This window comes from Apus apus, chromosome 6 (assembly GCF_020740795.1).
Source record: "Apus apus isolate bApuApu2 chromosome 6, bApuApu2.pri.cur, whole genome shotgun sequence".
In the NCBI taxonomy this organism is placed as follows: domain Eukaryota; kingdom Metazoa; phylum Chordata; class Aves; order Apodiformes; family Apodidae; genus Apus; species Apus apus.
In genome coordinates this window covers 20,243,684-20,265,953 of record NC_067287.1, presented here as the reverse complement: position 1 = coordinate 20,265,953, position 22,270 = coordinate 20,243,684, and the positions used below count along the sequence as shown (strand labels likewise).

The 22,270-nt window shown below is 39.2% G+C and overlaps 1 protein-coding gene across 3 annotated transcripts in view; it reads right to left on the bottom strand.

Annotated features, from left to right (window-relative positions):
* Positions 1-22,270, bottom strand: part of CERS6 (ceramide synthase 6) — a 103,095-nt gene that overhangs the window by 62,341 nt on the left and 18,484 nt on the right. For all 3 annotated transcript variants that reach the window (XM_051624009.1, XM_051624011.1, XM_051624010.1), the window contains exons 2-3: positions 8,754-8,859; positions 6,140-6,270 (exon numbers count right to left, since the gene is read on the bottom strand). In XM_051624009.1, coding sequence (XP_051479969.1) covers positions 6,140-6,270; positions 8,754-8,859 — 237 coding nt within the window. The remainder of the gene's footprint in view (positions 1-6,139; positions 6,271-8,753; positions 8,860-22,270) is intronic.

Genomic DNA, 22,270 nt, shown 5'->3' with positions numbered 1-22,270 from the left:
AGCTTTCCAGTGCAGTAGGGCAATAGTAGGGCAACATGAGCAGAGCCAGACTCAATATCTTACTACACAAAATTGAGAAATATTGATAGGAAGAATTACATGAAGGGTGTAAACACAGCCACAGGAGAAGCTGTTCAGCCAGAAAGCATTCATTATCACAGCTGATGTTAACCTAAGCCCTCATTTAGGGCTGGCAGCAGGAAGAGAAGTGCTCAGAGAACCGCATTGCACACTATGACCTTCTTCACCACATCATGTCCTCCCACCCTGTCACACCATAAAGGTCCAGGTGGCTGAAGCAATTCCCTTCCCTTCTCCCCTCTACATGAAAACCCCTGTATAAATATTTACCAGTTCTATTAACTGTTTTAGTACGAAGTGTTTCAGAAGAAAGAAACCACAGTAATTACGTAGACTTTCAGTTATATGTCTCATTGTAGAATCTGCTGCTATTTAACAGTGACTTTCAGAAATTTTGGATTTTCCTTGATGATTTCAGGTGAGACTGCTGTTCTGTGATTATGTCAACAGAAGCACCTGTCCCAGAAGGAGCCAGATGCAGCATGCAGCCCATGACATGACACTGCCCACTGCAGGAATTTACAAGGAGAAGAAGCAGCAGAGATAAGTATCTGGCCATTAAAAAAACCCCACAACAACCCAGAATTACAATAGCAAGGAAAACCTCTAACTTTTTATCAGCACACTTGCCGGGTGTGCAGTTTCCCTTTCATCAAGCAGCTGGTTGAGCTACCAGTGCTTTAGATCTCCTGAAGATCAGAACAGCAAGTGAGAGGTTATTCCTCATACCTGTAAGGGAGTGAGGAAGAACAGCCATTCCTGCCCCACAGAAAACACGAGAGAAAAACAAGGGAGATCTGGTAATTCTACAGCCATTGAACAGTAACTGTCACACTTATCCCAGAGCATGCAGCACAGCTTTACAGACCCAGCCCCTTGTTCTTTTTTCTGGTTGTGAAAGACTAGTTAGTCCTCTGTTGCATGTAGCACTGAGGTAGCTGAAAGCCTGTATTCACAAATCGGCATTAAATGGACCCATAATACCACTTACCACATATTTCTGCTTGCACCTCAAAGATTTTGTATTTGGCAGTGTTTCAGAAGCTGACTTAGGAGAGCCTGGGGCTATAAAAAATTCAGAGCTAGACACTTTTTGATGCCTATTTATTTTCTAGTGCTTTACTGCTACACACAAAGCACAGACTGATGAATTCTTTTGTGCTTTGTTAAGATTTGTACCAGCACAGTTCAGAATTTCAAAAACCAAGCAGCTGTCTCAATTTATTTCCCTTGCATAGATATTTTTCCAGTTTTATTTTGTAGCAGAGAATTAGTCTGCTAGTCAAGAAAAGCAATATGGCCAGGAAGCTGCAAATTGCCCATAAAATTCTCATACAAATGTGTATGATAAGCAAAAAAAAAAATATTCTGTATATATCTGTCTCTAGCTACGCACATACATACACAGATATATAAAATCTCTCCAAAAGCAACATGTATAAGCAGATCCAGTTCCTTAGGCAAAAGAATTTGTTCTGGCTTGGAGATGAGACAGACACTTCTCTCCCCTACATCAAAACTAAGACACCTCACTTACAGATACTTTAGTACCCAAGCTTCTTCTAGAGAAGAATGAGGAAGAAAAATTTTTTGCATGTACATTTCCATTTTTTTGTGTGTAGGCTGTTGCATAAATTGAAAAAAACTCTTAGTCATATGTTTCTGCCAGCTACTCCTTGGAAACCATGTAAACGTCTCTAACAAGCAGCTTGCTTAAATGTACAGAGCTGTAGGAAAGACATCAGTCTGCTGACATTCGAAAGTCCCAGGCTAATAACTTAGGGCAACACAGATTCTTTCCCTTTCCTCTAGAAAACAAGGGAGGACGACAGGATGCTTGATCTCTCTATGCTATTTAATCTTTGAGAAAAGCAGACATGTCAGCAGCAGTACAATACACTGAAACCAGGAAGAAACTCGAAGTGGTTTGGGAAGCACTACTACATTGGCTTTCTGACACGGCAGATACTAACAAAGACATTCTCGGATCCTGTATTCTGTTTGGCAATCAGCAAAGTCACCATCTTCCCAGTGGTCCCCAGCTTACCTTGAAAGCCCTTTCCCCACTAGCTTATTCCAGGCCTATAATTTTCATGCCACTATATTCAGATGCAACATTCATTCCTTAAGGCATTTTTGTGGTCAACTTTTTTTTAAAAATGCATCTCTGTGGTAGACCTGTGCTCCAGCAGAGTCATTAGAACATTTGATCCAATTTATACCACCTGCCTAAAAATGGATTATGGTCCTCTGCAGAAACAACTTTTAGTCTTGTGAAGTAAGACAAATACTGTCCATGAATAACAGAAACCACACAAGCTTCAGGAAAGATCCCAGGTAATCCACTTTCTCTTTCATGCGCTGCATACTCAGAGTAGAGCATGAGGTCCTTGCCCTACTCTTGTTCAGGAGAAAGCTTATCTTTCCTTGATGTTAGGCTGTGCCACCAAGACAAAGACATAAAAAACAACAGAAATGCATGGCAGTAGAGAAGTCCACTTTGCACACTAAATTCACCACTTTTTCTTCTCCCTTATGCACTTTGGATCTTTCAAGTTGAAGAAAGCAGCAAAACTACTTAATTCCTAATTCCTGTCTAATTCCCACAAAAGAAAGAAAAGCTATGGACAGACTCTCCCCTGCATCTAATATAGTAAGCTAAGGGCTCAGTATTATAACCTAAGGTTATACTGGGTGGATGCCTTTCTTAATTACTATAAATAGTCTGCTGTTAATTCCAAGTTTTCTGTCAGAATCACCAAATCCTTGAGGAACAACCCATAATCCCCAGCACCACATTTATTACCGTCTTTTTTAGTAATACCAGATCACAAAGCATCACCTGGTAAAATTATCTATTTCATCTTTTGTATAGGTACTCACCACCATAATATCTGAAATCCTAAGCAGAGAAGGGGTAGAGAAAATGAAAAATCTGGGACAAGAAGAATCTAATAATTAAGTTACTGGTTTAGTCTGTGTGGGCCTGGATCTTAAGCATCATTCATCACAGTCAAGCTTGTTTATTAAGTTGCACTTGGCCTCTTGCCTATTGAAGCTCTTCTACCTTAGATAGTACCCACACTATTCATTTGGCAAGAAAGATAAGGCAATCAGAAACAGCCCACAGCCCTTCTGGCACAGCTGCCTTCTCCACTGCATCATGGAAAAGCCACTGTGGGCCCAAGGAACACTTTTTCTAGCAGTAAGTGGAATTCCCGTCATGTAAGAAGAGTTGGAGCTCTTTTTAAGCAGCTCCACATCTGCTGTGGGTTCTGTCACTTGTCTTCCCAAGTCACAGTCAGTCAATACACTTGCCAGCAAAACTGAAGTCTCTCTGGAAGGAAAACAGCAGCTCAACAGTTGAAGGTGTAGGTGGGGATCCTTGTAATTTCGCTCGCTCTGTGCCTGCTTATTACATAAGGGCACATTTCATTCTCTGTCAGGGCTATGAAACCAGCCCCAGTTACTGAAGACTTCAAGTGCTCCCATTCCCAAGACTGTCACAGGAATACGTGCTTTACAAAGCTCAGAGCTGTGAAGCAGCTGTCACACATGGAGTCTTCAGCCAGAAAGACACTCCATTAACTCCATAGCTGCGAAAAGACTACAGACCTCAGACAGAAGGGTTTCTTTGCTCCAAACACACTAAAGCAAAGCACCATGCTTAGTGCCCTGATAGATTTAACTAGACAACCATTTAACACCCATACTGAGGGGCCTAAGAGGGTTCCTGGCTTCTCAGTGCTATTCTGACCACCTGCCAACAAATCCACCCAGCCTATGTGATAGGGCAGCTGGTGGCACACATGGCACCACTGGAATTGGTATCAGGACAATGAACACCATGGTTAGGTAACACCACATTCTCACAGCAGCATGTAGGTATGGAGATGGAGAGGCAACTCCTGCTGCACCTTCTGCAAACCACAAGCAGAGAGAATCTGAACTATACACTTACTATTATTTATGCCACCTTGCTTATTCTTTGACAAGTATTATTGTTACTATTAAGTGCACATACTGCAATGATGTTCAGCGGCTCTCTCTAAATGAAGCTGGTGATTAATTCTGTCAGCATAAGTTAATGATATTCATTACTGCTAGAACTTACCTTCCAGTTTGCATTTACAGCTCTCATCTGCATACACTTACCATAACATATGCCACAAAGGTGCAAGTTCAGCACCTATGCCTGTGTCTCCTGGTATATTTAAGTTTTTTCTAAGTTGAGGTAAGCCTAAATGTGCAAGCACTAATACAAGACAGTGAAGTCTTTCACCTGAGTTACAGAAGCAGCCAAATATACAGCCCAAATATGCTAACTCTAACAGTAATAAAATTTTACTTTTTTCCCCAAGATTCCACAGCCTTTCCTGCAAGTTAAGCAGACAAGTGTATACATCACCAGCTACAACTCTTGTAGAAAAAAGGTTGTTCTTCAGTGATCTGAAAAACTAGTAACTCTAAGACCACCAGCTGCTGGCAGCAGGATGATTAGGTTTATCTATAATCTTACCCTGCCTGACTTTATTAAATATTAAGTAGGGTGGATTTTAGCTGTAGATACCAAAGAAAGGTTAAAGCATTCTTACAGCTAAGTTCCTCTGTTTATTAAAGGGCAGTAATATTTATTCTTCTAAAATTAAAGGACTCTAATTCTTTGAGTTACAGAGACAACATGCTTAACAGTAAGTTGTCTAATTTATCTTCTATTCAATTCTTAACTGAAGGTAAGTATCAGATTTATAACATTTCATCTGTGGTTTGACTTTAGAAAAAAAAGCCTTAATACATTAATTATCAGGGATAATATTATGAACCTTCCTGTATGCGGCCACAGGAAAATAAAGTTTAAGAAAAATACTTAGAAAACAAAAGGAAAAAAGTATGAAACATACTTAGGAAAGTTGTGGGGATTTTCTTATAAACACACATCCTTCTCTCTCTGGTTGGTCTGCTGTGTTTTTGAGACCTCTCTATTTGCAGTGTCTTAAGAAATCATTTGAGAATTACTAGGTCAAAAACCAAACTTGGTTAACAAGATTAACTAAGATATGTTTTCTAACTTAAATAGGCTCCCTCTATTTCTTCTAATATTTCTATTAACACTTCTTTCCCAGCTAACAAAAAGTGTAACTAGAGTTTTAAGCCAGCAGTAACACAACTACTTAACCACCAGGCTGTAATAAAGTCAATACTTGGCAATATTTGCCAAGTCTCTTAATTTGGAGCATGTAAAATTTGCCTTAAATGCATGACCTTCCACAACAATGGAACTACATCCAGCAGTGCTAGTGGGTTGCGTCTTGGAATCAATGAGTCTTTCAAATAAATTAGTGTTGTTCTTTGTGTTTTTTTCTGAATCCAATGTCTATCAGTCCTCCTTCAAGAAAAAACATGTAAATATTTTAAGTAGATATAATTTTCCATGCTCTTTCAATGCAGATTAAGTATTATTACAATAAATCCAGCTGGCATGGAAATGTAACTCAGATACTAAAAACAATGGAGTCTAATTAGAAAAACAACCTTTATGTAGATAGCCAGTTTGAAGAACAGCTGGGTGCTGGGTAAGATTCCTTGGAAATAAATCCCAGCAGGTGAAAAATAACCTCCCAAAAAAAGTGTAGGAGCCTTTAGCTTTTCAGAGATTAATGTATCCAACCTAATGGGCTTGTAAAGGGGACAAGACCCAATTGGCTTTTATTTTTGCTCCTCAATCTCCGATCTCTGACAGACTGTATATCAAAATATTGTATTGTAAAGACAGCTTGCTACCCTAACACCAGACTATTTGTCTCAAAGGATCAGTCTGGCACCCTGACAGTACAGAATTACAACCACTTGATCCCTAAAGATTTTCACCCTCGAAAATACATGAAAAGTACAATCTGTCTCCTTCAGGAGAAAGAACATTATTTTTCTCATTCAAGAAATTCTATTCTACTAATTTGTATCACTTTCTACCCGTCTACAAAAATATCCCTGAAGAACAGAGGGGAAAAGAGATGAGGACAGGCTCAAGAAGACTCAAGAAGGGAAAGTGCATCCTTACATGCTCTCACAGAATTTCGTAAGAGTGCTAGGCTTTTCCTGGTTGCGTCTTTGTCGAAACCAACGTTGAATGCTGCGTACATCCCAGTCCAGCTGCTTGGAGAGGCCCTCCAGCCTCTTCTCATCTGGCTGCTACAGAACAGAGAAGGATAAAAATTATTTCTTTTCCAACTGCAGTAACTCAACATTCAATTTAGGATAACTATAAGAGCCTCTCTGTGTCTTAGAGGCTGCCTGTCAGATACATGGACAGAAATAAAATTACTTCTACAGAAATCTCTGCTGGCCAATCCACCTCAAAATACATTTACAGTGACTGTTATGACTCTAGAAAGACATATTCTGTAATAATGCATTCAGGTTATTACTAACAAGAAACCTAAGGAAACAATGAGAGGAAAACTTGCTTGAAACTTGGAAAATGGCAAGTAGGAATAAAATGCCACACATTTCTCAAGCAGCAGGGCTGACAGCACCCCTTTGCCTGCCACATGCTATGCCTGTTCCATCCTCCTGCATCAGGGTCTTTGTCCTGTCGACCATTGCATTACTAAAGATTGTTTGACATGGAAAGAAGATATGTCCCGTGTTTATGTTAAAAAAATGAGGTCATTAAACAAAGTGACAACTTCAAAAGGAAAATCACCTTGATGACAAGGGAGAGAATTTTTTTTTCTGTAAAATTAGCTACACACAATTTTTCTCCAAAGTAGCAAATGTGGAACTCTCATTCCATTATAGTGGTGCAGAGGTGAGGCAAAAGAAAATTAGTCTGTCCTTCATTTTACTAGTATATGGAGAAGGGCACTACAGGCCACATGTCCAATCATGCAGCAATCCTGCATGTATAGGACTGCATGAGGACTATTTATACATTTACGCCAATCACATTTGTTTTTAAGTAAACAAAAAAAGCCTTTGGACAATCTGTCTTCCAGAGCTTTAGCTTTATTTCTGCAAGACAGTTACATACATTAAATAAGATACAACAGATGCCACTACAAAGACTTTTTTATACATTGCAAGAGGTAAAATAGCAAAGCTTTCATCAGGCTGAAGTTTCATCTATCAGCCTCCGGGGAAGGACAGAGAGAAAAGAGAAGGAAATGGAAGAGACTAGAGAAGGGTGAAGTATTTGCTATCCATCTCAAAACCAAACCAAACCAAACCCAAACCAAACCAAAGAAAAAAGAGGAGTCAACAAAAGTAGCCACCAGTTTTTCAATGGAAGAAAAGCCATTATCCATAACTTTAGAAAAACCAAATGATTGATGCAGCTTTTGGGAGCCAACTACAGAGAACTGCTGCATGTGGCTCAGAAGATGGCAGGTAGCTAAACTGAACAGTTTATTTGCAAGCAAATACCAGGCAGCCCTACCAAACAGAAAAGTAGATACTTTCCTTTGGAGTTCTTCCCGCTCATCCCCATACACTGAGTGCTGGGACCCCTGCATGCCAGCTCCTACCTTGACTCACAGGAACTAGTTAAGACCACACAGGCCCTACATCAGACTAGCAGATTCTGCAAGGAAAAATTAGGAAAAAAAGAAAAGAAAAAATAAATCCTAGTCTTCCTCCAGCTGAGTCTGGACAAGAGCTCATGTGCTGCAGCTTTTAGAAACAAGGTATGTGCAATTCCCTCTCTGCAAACAAGACAAAAACCACACAAAGTGCCATGGTTATCGCAGGATATGGTAAGACATACAAGCGAGATAAATCCATGGCACATTTCTCTGTCCCTGACACTGAACCCAATTTTGTCTTCTGTGGCTCTAATAGTCTTTGAAGTTTAGGCTGATGCCTTTGTTGTAGTGTGCCCAGCTGCAGCCAAGTTCCTGCAGCATAGTTGCCTCATCATTCAGGACTCCACAGGCCTTTGCACTACAAAGTGGCTGACCACTAAGGTCTTCAGGAGATGCTAAAAGACACCTGAACACTGTTTACTGCTACAGGAAAGCTCAGGATGCTTCCAAGGCATAGACAGGATGACACAGACGTTTAGTTGAGGTGTTATACAGTAAGAGGTATAGAGACAGACACAGGTTGTGGGGGAAAAACTTGTTTTCTACCAAAAAATCCTGAAAGCTTTAAAACACTTTTCAGTCAGTTCCCCCACTTTTCTAGCTTCCTCCATCCCCTGCCCCACCTTCAAAAGATATCCATCACAACACAAAGGGCTAGGACACCAGAAGGCCACCAGTGTCCTGCACTCACAGTTGTTCCCAAAGGGTAGCTTTGAAGTTTCATGGAAAACACAGGAAAGCCAATCTTACTGGCTCACCAATCCCTTAAAAAATAAAATTCTGAAAGAAATTTCTAAAAGATAGGAAGCAAAAAAAAGTAGGTGACCACAAGTTACCTACAAAGCATTAGTGTTTCTGCAACAACTTTTTTTTTTTTTTTTTTTTTTTAAATTAAAAGCTTACAGGAGATATCACAGAAAGATGCACAACTGCTCAAGCTGGCACACCAATGACAACCTGGACATTTGCATGTTCTGATCTTAGCTGTAAAAATGCAGCACTACATTTAGCAGTTAGCTTTGTTTTGTTCAGAGGTAGACTGTAGTGTCATAGCCCACTTTATAAGGTAAATATTTTAGTTAAATACTCTACCTTTGTAATAGCTGTGAAAACTTTTTCCAGTATAGCATTAGGTTGAGCTTTCTGCGGTCCATTGGCTTGGACTTTAAGGCCTAAGGCACATGGTTTGGCAATGAACCTATGAGAAACAGAGGAGTGAAAAAAGAAAACAAGTTAAATCCTTCTGTTATTTACTTAATTGCTGTTATCAATCAATAACACGCGGTAAATATGCAAACGGTATAACCCTGCCAACAAAAACAATACTTAGCCTTGCAGCTCAAAAGCAAGCTCATACAGGTGATCACATTGCAAAATTAGTAACATCACTTTGAAAGATGAAACAAACTCTGTGGAGCACATGAAATGGAGCATTTTCTTTCATGTCATTAAAAAAAAGAAAAAAAAAGAAAATTAAAAAAAAAGAAAAAATGCCTTCTAGAGAAGCACCAAATAATGAAAAAAGCAGGACAGCATGCAGAGATGAGGAGCACATAACAATATCCTCCAAACATAGCCTTTTTCATAAACCAGTTTCCTGAGTAGCTAGCTCCCGTCTCATGACTCCTTTAGCAAAGCAGAAATTCTAACAAAGTCCTTAAAGGCAGCAAGCACTCAAGCTGCCCAGTCAGTTTGCTACACTATGAAGTTCAAACATTGTTAAGCTATGCCTCGGCGACTTCGCTCTTTCTCCAAATACTTCTGCTAAAATATGAAGCTGTCTCTGATCCAAACACCAATCCCTAAATTAATCCAGTTTACAAACTGGGTGACTCCAACATATTTTAGAGACGAATGGTTTGGATTACATACATTCAAAGAAGACCATGCCACCCATTAAAAACTCAATTATTTGTAACTATGAGTCCAACTCTGGAATTCCCATGAAAGCTACCAAGTCTGTATAAGGAACAAATTCATATATAAACAGTATGAACTTCTACCATCTTTGAATTACGTAACGCTTGATTTCACGTAAAAGGCTTCAATTTCCTAGGAGTTAATTTTCCAGCAGGGACCAAAACAACACACCCAGTAGTTATGAAGTAATTTCATGTTCATCCAGCTGAATGACCACAAGCTCTTAAAAATCACAGAATTCTCATCTACATGCAAGCCTCATTTTAAGTACTGTTGTGAGCTACAACTGCTGTTTCTGTTATGTTTAAGACAGCACAGTGGATTAAAGAGAATGAAGTCCTAAGTAATACTACAGTGGTTACAACAATATCATGTGGTAAATAAAGATGGGTGATACTAGACCACTTTGCTTTCCCAAGGAAAAATTCTTGCTCTATTAATACCATTTCCATATGAAAGCAAATCCTACGGCCTGGGATAATTTTGGTGACTATTTGCAAGGAAGGTGGGATGTCATATATCCAAAGACACATATAGCATGTCAGTGAACCCACAATTTTATCCTTGTATACTCTGTAAAAGTTTGGTCACAATCTGTATTGGCTGCAGATTGTGATGATTCTGCTTGCGCCATAGCATCAACCAAATCAATGGCTCTGCATCAGGTATAAACTCCCTTTTTAGAGTTAAGAGCTTTGTGGTATCAGTTTCACTGGCTCGAGAAGAAATCAGTCCAGCTTTCTGCTCATGAAACAGAAACATATAAGCTCTGTTCATGTTCCAAGTAAATATACCATAATATAGCTACACTGCAACTTGTAGATTACTTAAAGTACAAAGCAACAAAAGAAGCAGCAATAATTGTACTCTCTAGCTCAACATGGACATAACCAAACCAGTGCTGGCCATTGCTGCTAGCTAGCAACCAAAAAGGTAGCTGAAGAAGCAAACTAAAGTCTCATAGGAGTTGTAAAACACTTCCAGCCATGTAACAAAGGGGTTGAAAACCTTGGCATCTGTGTCCACGTTTTGTACCAAAAAGCTGTAACTCACCTCCCAAAAAAAATTTCCAGTCTTTTCTATTAAATAAATTCAAACAATTTCCTGAAGATAAATCAAGAAAGCAAGACAAGAGTCAAGCCTAAAAGAGACAGTAAACGGGACCTCCATCAGTATTCAAGCTAATTTTACAAAGCCCTACAAGGAAACACTTATAAGTGAAAATAGGGCAGAGAAGTGCTGTAGGTGGAATAAAAACTTCTTCATCAGCCTCAAGCATCCACAGAGGAGCTCAAGCTCAGCCTTCACCACTAACAGCAAGATCAAGAAAAAGTCACTAAATAAAAACAGAGATTGTTTCAGATGGATTTCCTGGGCACTTGCAAAGTCAGTGTCCTCTGAAGATTTCACTGAATCATAGACTGGCAAGGGTTGGAAGGGACCTTAAAGATCATCTAGTTGTAACGCCCTGACATGGGCATGGACACCTCCCACTAGACCAGGTTGCTCCAAGCCCCATCCAACCTGGCCTTGAACACAACCTCAGCGATGATGCATCTACAGCGTCCCTGGGCAACCTGTGCCAGGTCACACAACCTTCACAATACAGGATTTCTTCTTAATGTCTGACTTAAATCTATCCTCTTCCAGTTTAAATTTGATTTGAGTTTTTTTTTTTGTTTGAGGGTGTGTGGTTTCATGTTTGGTTGAGTTTTTACATGCACACATCATTAATCTTTTGTTTTGCTTTCCTCCTGCTGAGGGAAGGAATGAGATAGCCATGGTGTAACTCCAATAGAAAAGCAGTTTCCTAAACATGCTAATTTAAAATAACAAATATATATTTAATTTGGTAAAGTCAAAAGCAGATTAAAAATTCCCAGCTACAAGAATTTCACAAGGAGCAATTCCAAGAAGTTCACACTGAGCTGATCTTCATTTAAATGTAAGCTAACCAGCTCAGCTAGGTTTGCCTAAATGACCTTCTTAAAATGATGTGTCTTGCTAATGAACAGCCTAGATAAATCCAAGACAAAGCAGTGTTTGTCTAGATCTTAAAAAAAGAATTGTAATATCGACGCTATACTCATTACCTAAAATTAATCATATTTCCTGCTTCAATTTGGTATTTTTTAAACAAGAATATAAACTTTCCTTCCTTTGCTGGTTATGTTTTCCACATGAACTGGAGGAACAGGCACACAACCTGAACCAGGGCCAGTCTACAAGGAGAGCAAAGCACAGGGAGGATGTGCGAAGGGTAAACAGCTGCAAGACACAGGATGATCTTGGCCAGCCATGTCTGGGAGGAAGGGACAGGAAAAGTTTTTTTAAAAAAACAAATCCCAAAAAACCACACAAGAGCAAATCTCTCCTGATATGCTCTTGTGGTCTTTCTCCACTTCTGAAAAAAAGCTTTTTTAAAAAAATAAATATATATATATATCTCCTTGCGTGATTAATTCCTAGTAGAACACTCATGGGAAATAATGCAATTTTAACAGAAACATTTTATGTGCCTGCAATACTGAGCAGGTCTGACCACCAACGTGGTGTATGCATGAGCCAGGTCCATGTAATCACCTTTGGTGCAACTGGTAAAATTTAAGAGGTATTTTTTTACTTTTCATACAAAAACTTGATAAATTCATGCTATACCTTGCAGTATGAAAATTGTTTTTCAATGTTAAAATAGAATTTTAAAGTAGATCTTAAATCAGTAGCATCCCAAATGTCACAGCAGATGCCATAAAAAGCATCCGTAAGATAATTCTCACAGATAGCTTTCTGTAATAATTTAAATAGATTCATAAGTAAACAGAATTAATGTTTGATACATGCACAGACTGAGTGTTTTGCCAAGTGCTGCACTTCTTAAAAGCACTATTAATTTTTTCCATTTCTGCTAATACTGTGGTATTCAATTCCCCAAGCACTTCCTGAAACCAATGGGACTGTTTATTGCACAAGGTACTGCAATTAAGAGGGAAGAACTACTGTGAAAGAGTAAGGAGAGCAGTACTGAGTATATGGCCAGCTCTTCTCTTTAAAACGTACATCTGAACGACTGCCACACTAATATCTCTTTTCAATGGATTACAGTACAGCTGAATAGAAAGCTGGCACTCAATACACAGAAATTAAGAGACAAGCATTTTTTGCTGAACGCAGCCTCATCTATTCTGGATCTAGAAATGAAAGCCCAACATAAACAAGGGAATTAAACTCAGAATTAAAGAACCTTTTATAGGCAGCTTCCTCATTCACAAACTAAAGCTGCATTTAAAACCAAAACCAAACCAAAAGCCCACAGCCAGGCCGTTCAGATGATGTGGGTTACTGCAGAGCATCCATGGGGAAAGCACTCTGCATCTGCAGGCCCATAAACACCGCTCTATCTGCCTAATGCTGTTGTCTTCAACAACAGCATTCCTGTGGGTCCTGTACCCACTGAAGGGAGGCATTGGTCTGCATTTTTTCTCAAACCTATGCTTTACAACAATAGCACTTCAAATTCAGATATAAGTTTTTCTCTACAAAGACGTCAAGAAATCCTTTGCAAAACAATCCTTCATCTCCCCTAAATCTCACAAATGTTCTGTTTCCAGACCAGCAGGTCATCTACCATTTCTAAACTGACCACGGTGGCCGCCCTTTAGCAAATCCATGTTTGACAGTTTCTCAGCAGCTTTGAAGACCCTCAGACCACCACAGAGCCCAGGTAAATAGAAATTACAGGTTTTTTAAACAGGCTAAAAGGTCTGAAAGAATTAAGGCTTTCCAAACAGGGCTGAAAAGACCCCCTTATCAAGCTAACAAGGCTAATGAATATTTGGTCCATGGAATTAAATAGGATTGGTTTTCTTTAAATAAATGAGGAGATATAAAGAAAATGTTCAATGGCTTGTCCTAAACTTTCTGTTTAAAAAATATCAGTCTTAAAGTAATTGACAGTGTTAGCTAGCAATGTTAACCAGTTCAAAGCAGGATTGGATTCTTTCCCTTTGAAGTAATAAAATTGTACTACTTTGCAATGCTGATCTGTCAGGTGTTCCTCCTCTATTTAGAAACACACTTTGTTTCACCAAAATTATTTGTAGAAAAAGACAGCAAGAATCCATAAATTAAAAAGCATAAACTTTTCTCCATTTATACTGGGGAAAAAAGAAAAGAAGGGGAAAAAAGAAACCCCTAGCTTCACAACTCTCTCCCCTCTCCCAAACCCAGACCCCATGAGCTGTTAAGAAAGAGGCTCCTGACTGGTTGAGAAATAGACTGAACAAACAAAAAAGTCTGCTATATTTTTTCCCCCCCCACTGGTGTGGGAGGATAATAACTTAATATCTGATCCCTGATTTTACTGTACTGTCCTAATATAATCTGCAATAAAAGGTATTGAACTAATGTCCAATTATTTTTACAAAAGGATAAGGACAAGATTATTCATTCAACATAACCTAAATCATGATGAGGTTCTCGGATGTAGATGGAAAAGGGTGTTTTACACCCTTGCATTTAAAACTGACATACCTAAAAATAAGCTACCATTTTGAGGGATCGTGCTGCAAGAAATGTTATTAGGCCCCAAACCCGGGAATAACTGCCAACAAAATAAGCATAGAATTTTTAAATTATTTTTAAATTGATGGACTTCCCCATCAGACCTCATAAGCTGTCTTACCATTCACATACAATGTGTTTTAAATGTTTTATGTCAAGAACTTCTCTGAAATTTCTTAAATTTTTAATGTAAAACTTTCAAACTACGTGCAGAGACAAGTGACCTGTCTGCTCCTTGACCTCAAAATCTCTTCTGAGGATTGCAAGCAAGGCCTGAATTCATTTCAGTTTCTGACCTATTACTGTCATTTCTTAGTTATGCATCAACCTTCTTGTTCCTCCTGAGTCTTGTTAAAGCAACGAATTTTTCTATCTAGGTGCAGCACATTTTGATGGCTAACAAGGTCTATAAAATCTTCCCACAAATAAGTAAATCTCTTTTCTATTATGTGTTTCTAGCATAGGAAGCTGCTCTCTATTTTGTGGCTATCTTCAATATGGAAGCCCACTCACAAATTTTCATTAGTGCAAGAAAGAAAAGCTAAGCTACTGTACATTTCACAGCTTGAAACATTCCCTTTTGTCTTTCATTTTAATCAAAAGTATGGTCCATATTACGGACCAACAGACAGGACGAACGTCTTATTACAGCCTGAAACTTAAGAAGCCCATCTATCCTGTAACCAACGATCTATTTTCTGGGAGGGTACCTCAACCTGGCACAAAGCATCTTCACAAAATCACCCTGGAGACTGCTCCTGCACGGCCTGTGCTGACAAATTAAAAAATTCATAAAGCATCAGGCAGCACACTGGCTACAAAGCCCCCATAAACACAGAGAATATGCATTTTTGCTTTAGCCTTTCATGTCCACAAAGATATTTGAATTAATTGCTTGCCTGTGCACAATGAGAGTTGATCTCCCTTTCCTGTGCTCAGGATGCATCTACATGGAGAAATTTGAGAAATTTACAATGAATGTGAAGTGTGCAGAGCATTTCAGTCACTTGAAGTATAATAGTTTGAAGGCAAACCAGGACAGCGGTATGCTCTGATTACATACATTAATATATTTATGTCCATCAAATCTCATACTTATTAATATACTAATAAGTGTAATTATGATACTTTATATAATTATATATTATACTAGTAAGTATAACTACTTACAACTAGTAAGTATACTTACTGATACCAGGGAAGGCAGTTATAACCAGCAAAAATTTCCGTCTATGCTAAAGAAGTGCCCAGATCTGTTTTGAAGAGTCTGGATTCATTTTTTAAAGACTATGCAGAACAAATTTTCCCAGATCATCTACTTTATGTCCTCTAAAACCAGATTGTTCCAAGGATTTATTACAATTGTCTAACTTGTTGAACATTACTTGCTGGTTTTAAACAGAAACAATCTAAATAAGCAGATGCTCAACAGATTTACTGCCATGACACACAAAAACAACTGTTGAATTTGGTTTGCTATTTTTGTATCCTTGACCTACTTAATTCACAAGTTACTTGTATTACTAATAAAAATTAAAAATAAAAATAAAATAATAATAATTATTAAAAAAAAGCGCAGAAGAACCTTCACAGTCTAGGACAATTCAGTAGATAAGTAGGGCAGTCACTTCAGTATACCTATCCCAGCACTGATTTTGGCCGTGAGTTTCCCAACACCTTCTGCCACACAAGACCCACCAGGACACAATGTCTGAAACACAGGCAGGGGTCTGTACCCAGTTAACCTCACCCAGTAGCAATACAGGAAAGTTTACTTCACTAGAACTTGCTGGCTGTGCTGGAAAATGGGTCACAATTCCCACGACAAAGCTTTCCAAAGGAACGAACCTGCCTGCTCAAGAAATAAGCCTAGCACATGGCTTGGTAAATCAGCAAGAGCCTCCTGCTGCTGAGCATCACTAATGTCCCTTCAGAGGGCAGCGTGGAGGGGAGCTCAGAGCCAACCCTTTCAGGGGGACCTATTCCCCATCCTCCTGAAGTGACTCCAGAATAGCACACATATGCATCTGCCTTTCACCTGGGAGGTCCTGTGCTTTTTCCTCTCTTCTTGTTAGTGATGCATTAGCCACTACTCTGACACCAGCATCATTGTCCCATACCTCCCATCAAATTATACAAACTAAGCACTATACTGTGGAACCACACGCATTTCTAAAAAATAAAAGCCAAGCAGCTTGAGAGAATTCAGCTTACTAAATTAGTGAGGTTTTGTCTTTCCTTAGCTCAAATTATTAGACAGCATTTACACTCACCAAAGCAAGAAAAAAGATTGCTGGAAAATCAGTACTTTGGGGTGGTCTGTTTTTTCAAGGTTTTGAAAGCGTCTTGTTAATGTTTTTACCTAAGAAACAAACATGTTTTTGACCTCAGCATTTCTACAAAGTGTTCCAACTTCATTAAAGGGCTTTAATAAAACAAAACCAACCAACCAAAAAAAAGCCCAGACACCCACACATCTATCACCAATGTCCTGCTGCTTCTTAAATACAGAGCTAGGAAGCTATCTGAAATTCTTTCTAACAAGGTGCACTGCTCATCCTGCATTTTAAAAAAGTAAACAAATCAAAGTGAACCTTATACTGGCAGTAGAAAATGCATCTGTTACAATACTTGGTCCTCAGGAAGCATGGTCAGCAGTAGCCTGCAGTGCTGCTGGAACTAATGATGTGGAATGAGAAACAGCTCATCTTAAATAAGGAAGTGCTACCCAATAAATTACTCAGTGCAGGTACATACTAGGATCTAGGGCAGACAAAGTCCTAGAAGCCAGTGGTAGCAGAAGCTGATGCATCTCTACATGCGGGCTCTATCAGGTTTGCTCCCTCAGCCAGATGCCCATCTGGAATACCAGTCACTGGTACTCAAGTACTGCCACAGCTCCTGTACTGCTACAGCACCACTCCCATGCATTTTTCTGCCTTCTGACAGAAAATATTGTTTCCTTAATATATCAAAAATGGATATTAAAAGCAAGCTAAATAATAGCTCTACATCTGTAACACTTGATGCAATAGGAGTCTTGACACCTACATGTATTAGCTGTATAAAACTGCTCCATCTCTGCAAGAGCAATGCTTTACCTTCAAAAAGGTTTTTCAGCTGAGAAGCAAAGACCCTACAAATTCAGCACATTATCCTAGCAAAAAAGCTAGCTTGTTAACACTTCAAGTGTTTTTCATGCTTTGGAAATGATGAAATGGTTTTATACAGATCAGTTTTAAAGAAGAAAATTTGGTCTCAGTAGTCTGCTTGGGGACAATAAGGGACTCAAGGGCTTCCACCCAAGACTATGTTACTGGTCATGTTTGTCTTGATCTACCTTTGCATGCCTGCTAGCTTCCATGACAAGCTGCAGGCCAAATCCCACCGATCACGGCCCTGATTCCAGTTCCTGTTCACACACACTACCAAACTTTTTCATCTCACTGATCTGGTAAACCTACTTGACCCTTTCTCTTATAAGTGGAAAGGTTAGGGAGGAGTCTCTCTCAAGCTGTAGGTTTGCTCCCAACAGGACTGACTGAAGCACAGGGTGCCGACCCACTGATAAAAGAACAGCCCAGCCTCTACCAGCAGATCTCCAGTTAATAAGTTACTAGGAAAATGGGACACAAATGTAGGTCAGCAGCTTACAAGCAGATGTAAACATGTTTTCTGAAGCATTTTTTAGTTTTGTGGGATTTGTTTGTTTTTTTTTTTTAATATGTGCATGTATAAAGCTGTAAGTATTTCACTTTCTCCCGAAACTCTCTCCGAGACAGAAGAGCTGAAGTGGAAGGAACTACATGATCTCTCCAGAATAGCAACATGGACTGCACAAATGAAGAGAAAGATCACAAATAAATATTTTTGTAGCCAGCTGTCTAATGCTTTTTTTCTTTGTAATGTCTAAAAATAAAGCATTCAGTCACTGTAACTTTCCAAGTGCAGAGGAGGCAGAGGGACAAAGGAATGTAAGGGGAGATGCACTCCAGTCCCCTCCACCTCTCACACAGTGTGTTCTCTCAGCTGCCCGCCACTGGCATCGCCAAGGCTGTAGAAGGTATAGATGACACAGTACTGAAGGCATCACTCTCATCCTTTTTGATGCACAGTAAAAACAGGGTACGTGAGTTGGGGTCAGTGGTAAAATTCAGGTCTCCAAAATTCTAGCTCACTGCTAAAGGTCAGTGGAGATAAAAATACCCTCTCAACTTGCAAAAAGCTGCAGCTTAGGGACTTTCTAGACCAAAAAAGGCACTTTTCTCACAGCACTCCCCAAAGAGCTGCTCCTTCCTTCCCAAACTGCACTAGTAGCTCACTGAGCCCACGCAAAACTTTGACACCCTATAGCATAGGTCCCCAGTGTAAGTTCAGGCTGTGTGAAGACAACCACCTCCCTTCATTTTGAAATGGTCATCCACTGGTTTCATTTCTAGTCCTTTACTTCCTGCACTGGGTAAAAGTGAACAGCCAATCCCAATGCATCCTTTCTGTGCCACTCCAGATCCTATAGATTTGTCTCCTACTCTCCTCTGCCGCCTCCTAAAATACAGAGTTGATACATACCATTTCAGCAAATCTGGGACAACCAAAGCAAAGAGCAAGCCATAAAACATCTACATATGGAAAGACACATGGCCCAAATGGGATTAAATACTGGACAGAGAAAAGGGTAGAAAGAAAGTATATCTAGAAAGAGAAGATTGACAATTTAATTTTTAAATTGCAGTAGGTCACCCTAATAAAATGACTCTATTATAAATAACCAGGCACTGCAGCAGTACTTTATCTTTTACTTTGGTTACATTTTCAGTATGTGAGCAAAAGGAAAAAAAAAAAAAAAAGATAAAAAAAAAGAGAAAAACTGTGAAGAATACTTGTGCTTACATTAAAGCTGTAGCCAAGTCATACCACTCACTGACCTCCTGGCACATACACACACTCTTAATGAAGGTCTGCTTCATCCACCAAACCAGCTTCCAAGATGCAAAAAGAAGCTGCCACTTGGACATGACTCAAAATTTTCTAAGTGTCTCAGAGCAACTGTCTGGAGAAGTAAAAGCCCCAGCAATAATTTTGATAAACAACATAACTCTGCTCAGTAGAATGCCAATGCTACTCATCTGGGTTCCTTCATGGTAGTTCTTAGCCTGGTCATTAAATGATGGCTCATCTCATCAATCTCCTCTTATATTCTGATTTATTTTTCTTACTCTGATCTATTTACTACCAGGAAGCAAAATAATGAAGGATGTAGTTAAAAATCTCTAGTGATCACTCTAACAACAATCAGTCCATCTGATATTATTACAAAGTACTGTAGCAAGTCACAGAACAGAGCTGGACAGTTCAGCAATGCCTTCTTGGAAAATACTACAAGGTGTCTGAAATGTTGAGAAATTATATTGTGCACTAGAACAGGAACTCATCAAGAGACATAAGGTTAGCATGCATTTTTTGAAAGAAGATAGAAGATGCTTTATCTTCAAAGGAACATAAAAAAACCCCAACAACCTAAGTCCTCAAAACGTTCAAGTGTTTTTCTGGCTCAAGGTTCCCAGCCTGCTGTCTTCATTCAGTCTCAGCAAGAAGGGCAGGTGTTGCATGACTGGCAATGCCCAAACCTCCACCCATCTGCTAAAAACGTGCATTTACATTTTTGAAAGTGACCTGGACTTTCTGCACAATTTATTGGTACATTCTAATCCTGAACACTGCCATCACACTACCTGGGAGAGGCACAAACTTTACGTCTTGGAAGAGCACACAGCATTTACATATTTGTAAGCTTCTTCTTTGTCCTCTTGGTAGCTTGGGTCCTCCTGCTTTTCCCTGCATCAGAAGGTAGGATGTGTTTCAGGAATTTTCCTGCTCTGAGATGAAAGCTCACACTGTATCTTTCTTCTGCTGAAGAGAGAGTTCCCTTTGAAGAGGATCCCTCACAGCAGGATGGTCATATTTCTTGAAGTAAGGGTGGTTGGTTTGACTTGGATTTCAAGCTTTCATTGCAATAGCTAGGTCAAAAAATCATCAAACCTTCTGAGGGAACTTCAAGATTAGACAATTTCATCCTGGCTGGTAGGTATTAGTCACAAAAGATCATCATCAATGGTATCATTCACTATACTTTTTATATATTTGTGTAGGTGAGCATACTTACGTATACACACACAAACACATACATTTATAAAGTACATGTAATGGCATACATATTCCTTTATTTTTGCATATGTATGTTGCCTATGTGTCTGTATACAAAATCACATTTCAGCATATCGTCTGACTTAACAAGAACTTCTTTCCAGATGCTTTCCACAAAATCAGAACAAAATCCTTTTCCTAACTGGTACAAAAATCTAGCACTCAGATTCTGCTTTGGAAATTTGACTTCAGTATTTATTTAAAAGTATTGTCTTCTTAGAAAAGGCATTCAAAAAGCATATTAGGGTAACTATACTTCAAAAGTATTACTATGAATTAGTTTTTCTGAAAGTGTTTCAGCAAAGGATTTCTAAAAATACCTGTACAAATACTCAAAAAACAGCTCAAATGGAGTTCTTTTGAGAAGTAGTTTCTACCTTTTATGATCATTAAATACCCCCCAGACTGATCCTAACATTCAACAAAGAAAAAAAGCAGCTAGTTCCCACTAGCTCCCAAGCTTTCCTATGCATTTTTCACCTTCATCCTTCTGTTCAATCTGAAATTATTTCTGCATTTTCTTAATGCTATCCTGTTTGATTGCCACCTCTGCGGGACACGCTGTTGGAAAGACAGAGAGGCAATCTGGACAGCAGCTGTGTCTCTGCATCCACAACAGCACAGCACACAACCCTCCAGATGAGCTCACAACCCTCTGTGAGCCCCACCACCTACTGAGGAGCAGAGAAACTAGTGCCTATGGGAGTGCAGGATATGCTGCGGTGCTTGAAATGCAGAGCCTTTGTTTTCTGCCTTCCAAAGAGGCTTTTCCAAAGTAAAATCCACCACCACAAGCAAACAATGAGTCTTGCACACAAAAAGCTCATAACACAGCTGACAGACATCTCATTGTACTCCTAATGTACAATAAACAATTAGTGATCAGACAAAGCAGTGCAAGAACAAATCCCATTAACAAATAATAGGATTTGCTAGCAGATCACCAAAACACCACTTTGGAAACGACTCCTAGGGTTGCTGTAGCCAGAAATGGCAGACAGTGAAAGCAGCCTTGTGGCACAACACACTGGGGAGCTGCACACATAGCCACTGGCCAGCCACAGGAGTTCACAGCATTAAAGCAATGCTGGTGCACTAGTTTTGACAGCAATTGAAAATGCTGCAGCAGGTATCAAACAAAAGAAGTAATCTCATATCTGAGGTATTTGTGAATAATTTACACCTTGGATACATAGGCAAGTGTACTTAGTACACCAAAACACACAAGAAACTGTTACAATCCCATTTTCTCTTAGTTCATTGCAAGAACTTTGTCAGTGACTTGCACACTTCAAATGATCCCACAAAGGACACCTAACTGAAATGTGATTCCCTCCTAGTATTAGTATATAACTGCTCATGTTTATCAACACAGAGTTTTAAATAAGTAACTAACTACATTTGCACAGGTGTCATAAGTGATACTGAGATGGTAACACAAGACATGGCTCTTTTATACTTAGAGTTTGAAAACAAAGAGAAGACAAATTCCAAGTACTGGAAACCAGGCAGAGCACTCAGCCACACTGGCAGATCACAAAATACTTGTAATATAATAGCTACTTAAAGCTTTTAAGGTGGTCGATTATTGTCACTTTGTATTTCTGTTTAGGTGTGCTATAAGCCATCTCATCTCCTTGGGATCATTAGAATGGTCTTGCTTATTTGTTTTTAACACATCACAGTGCATGATACTTGGGATGAAAGCAGCTTCCTCTGCACACCACATACACTACCACATTACAGAGGATCTGGACCCTGCTCTAAATTGGTTCAGTACCTTCTACTAAAATATGAAAATGGAGACTAATAACCAAAACTGGGAACACAGATGAGTTATAATCATGTCATTGCAGAAGATTTTTACACAATTGTAGATCATGTGTTATTTTTTAAATAGGATGATGACTGGTCATCAAGTAGTA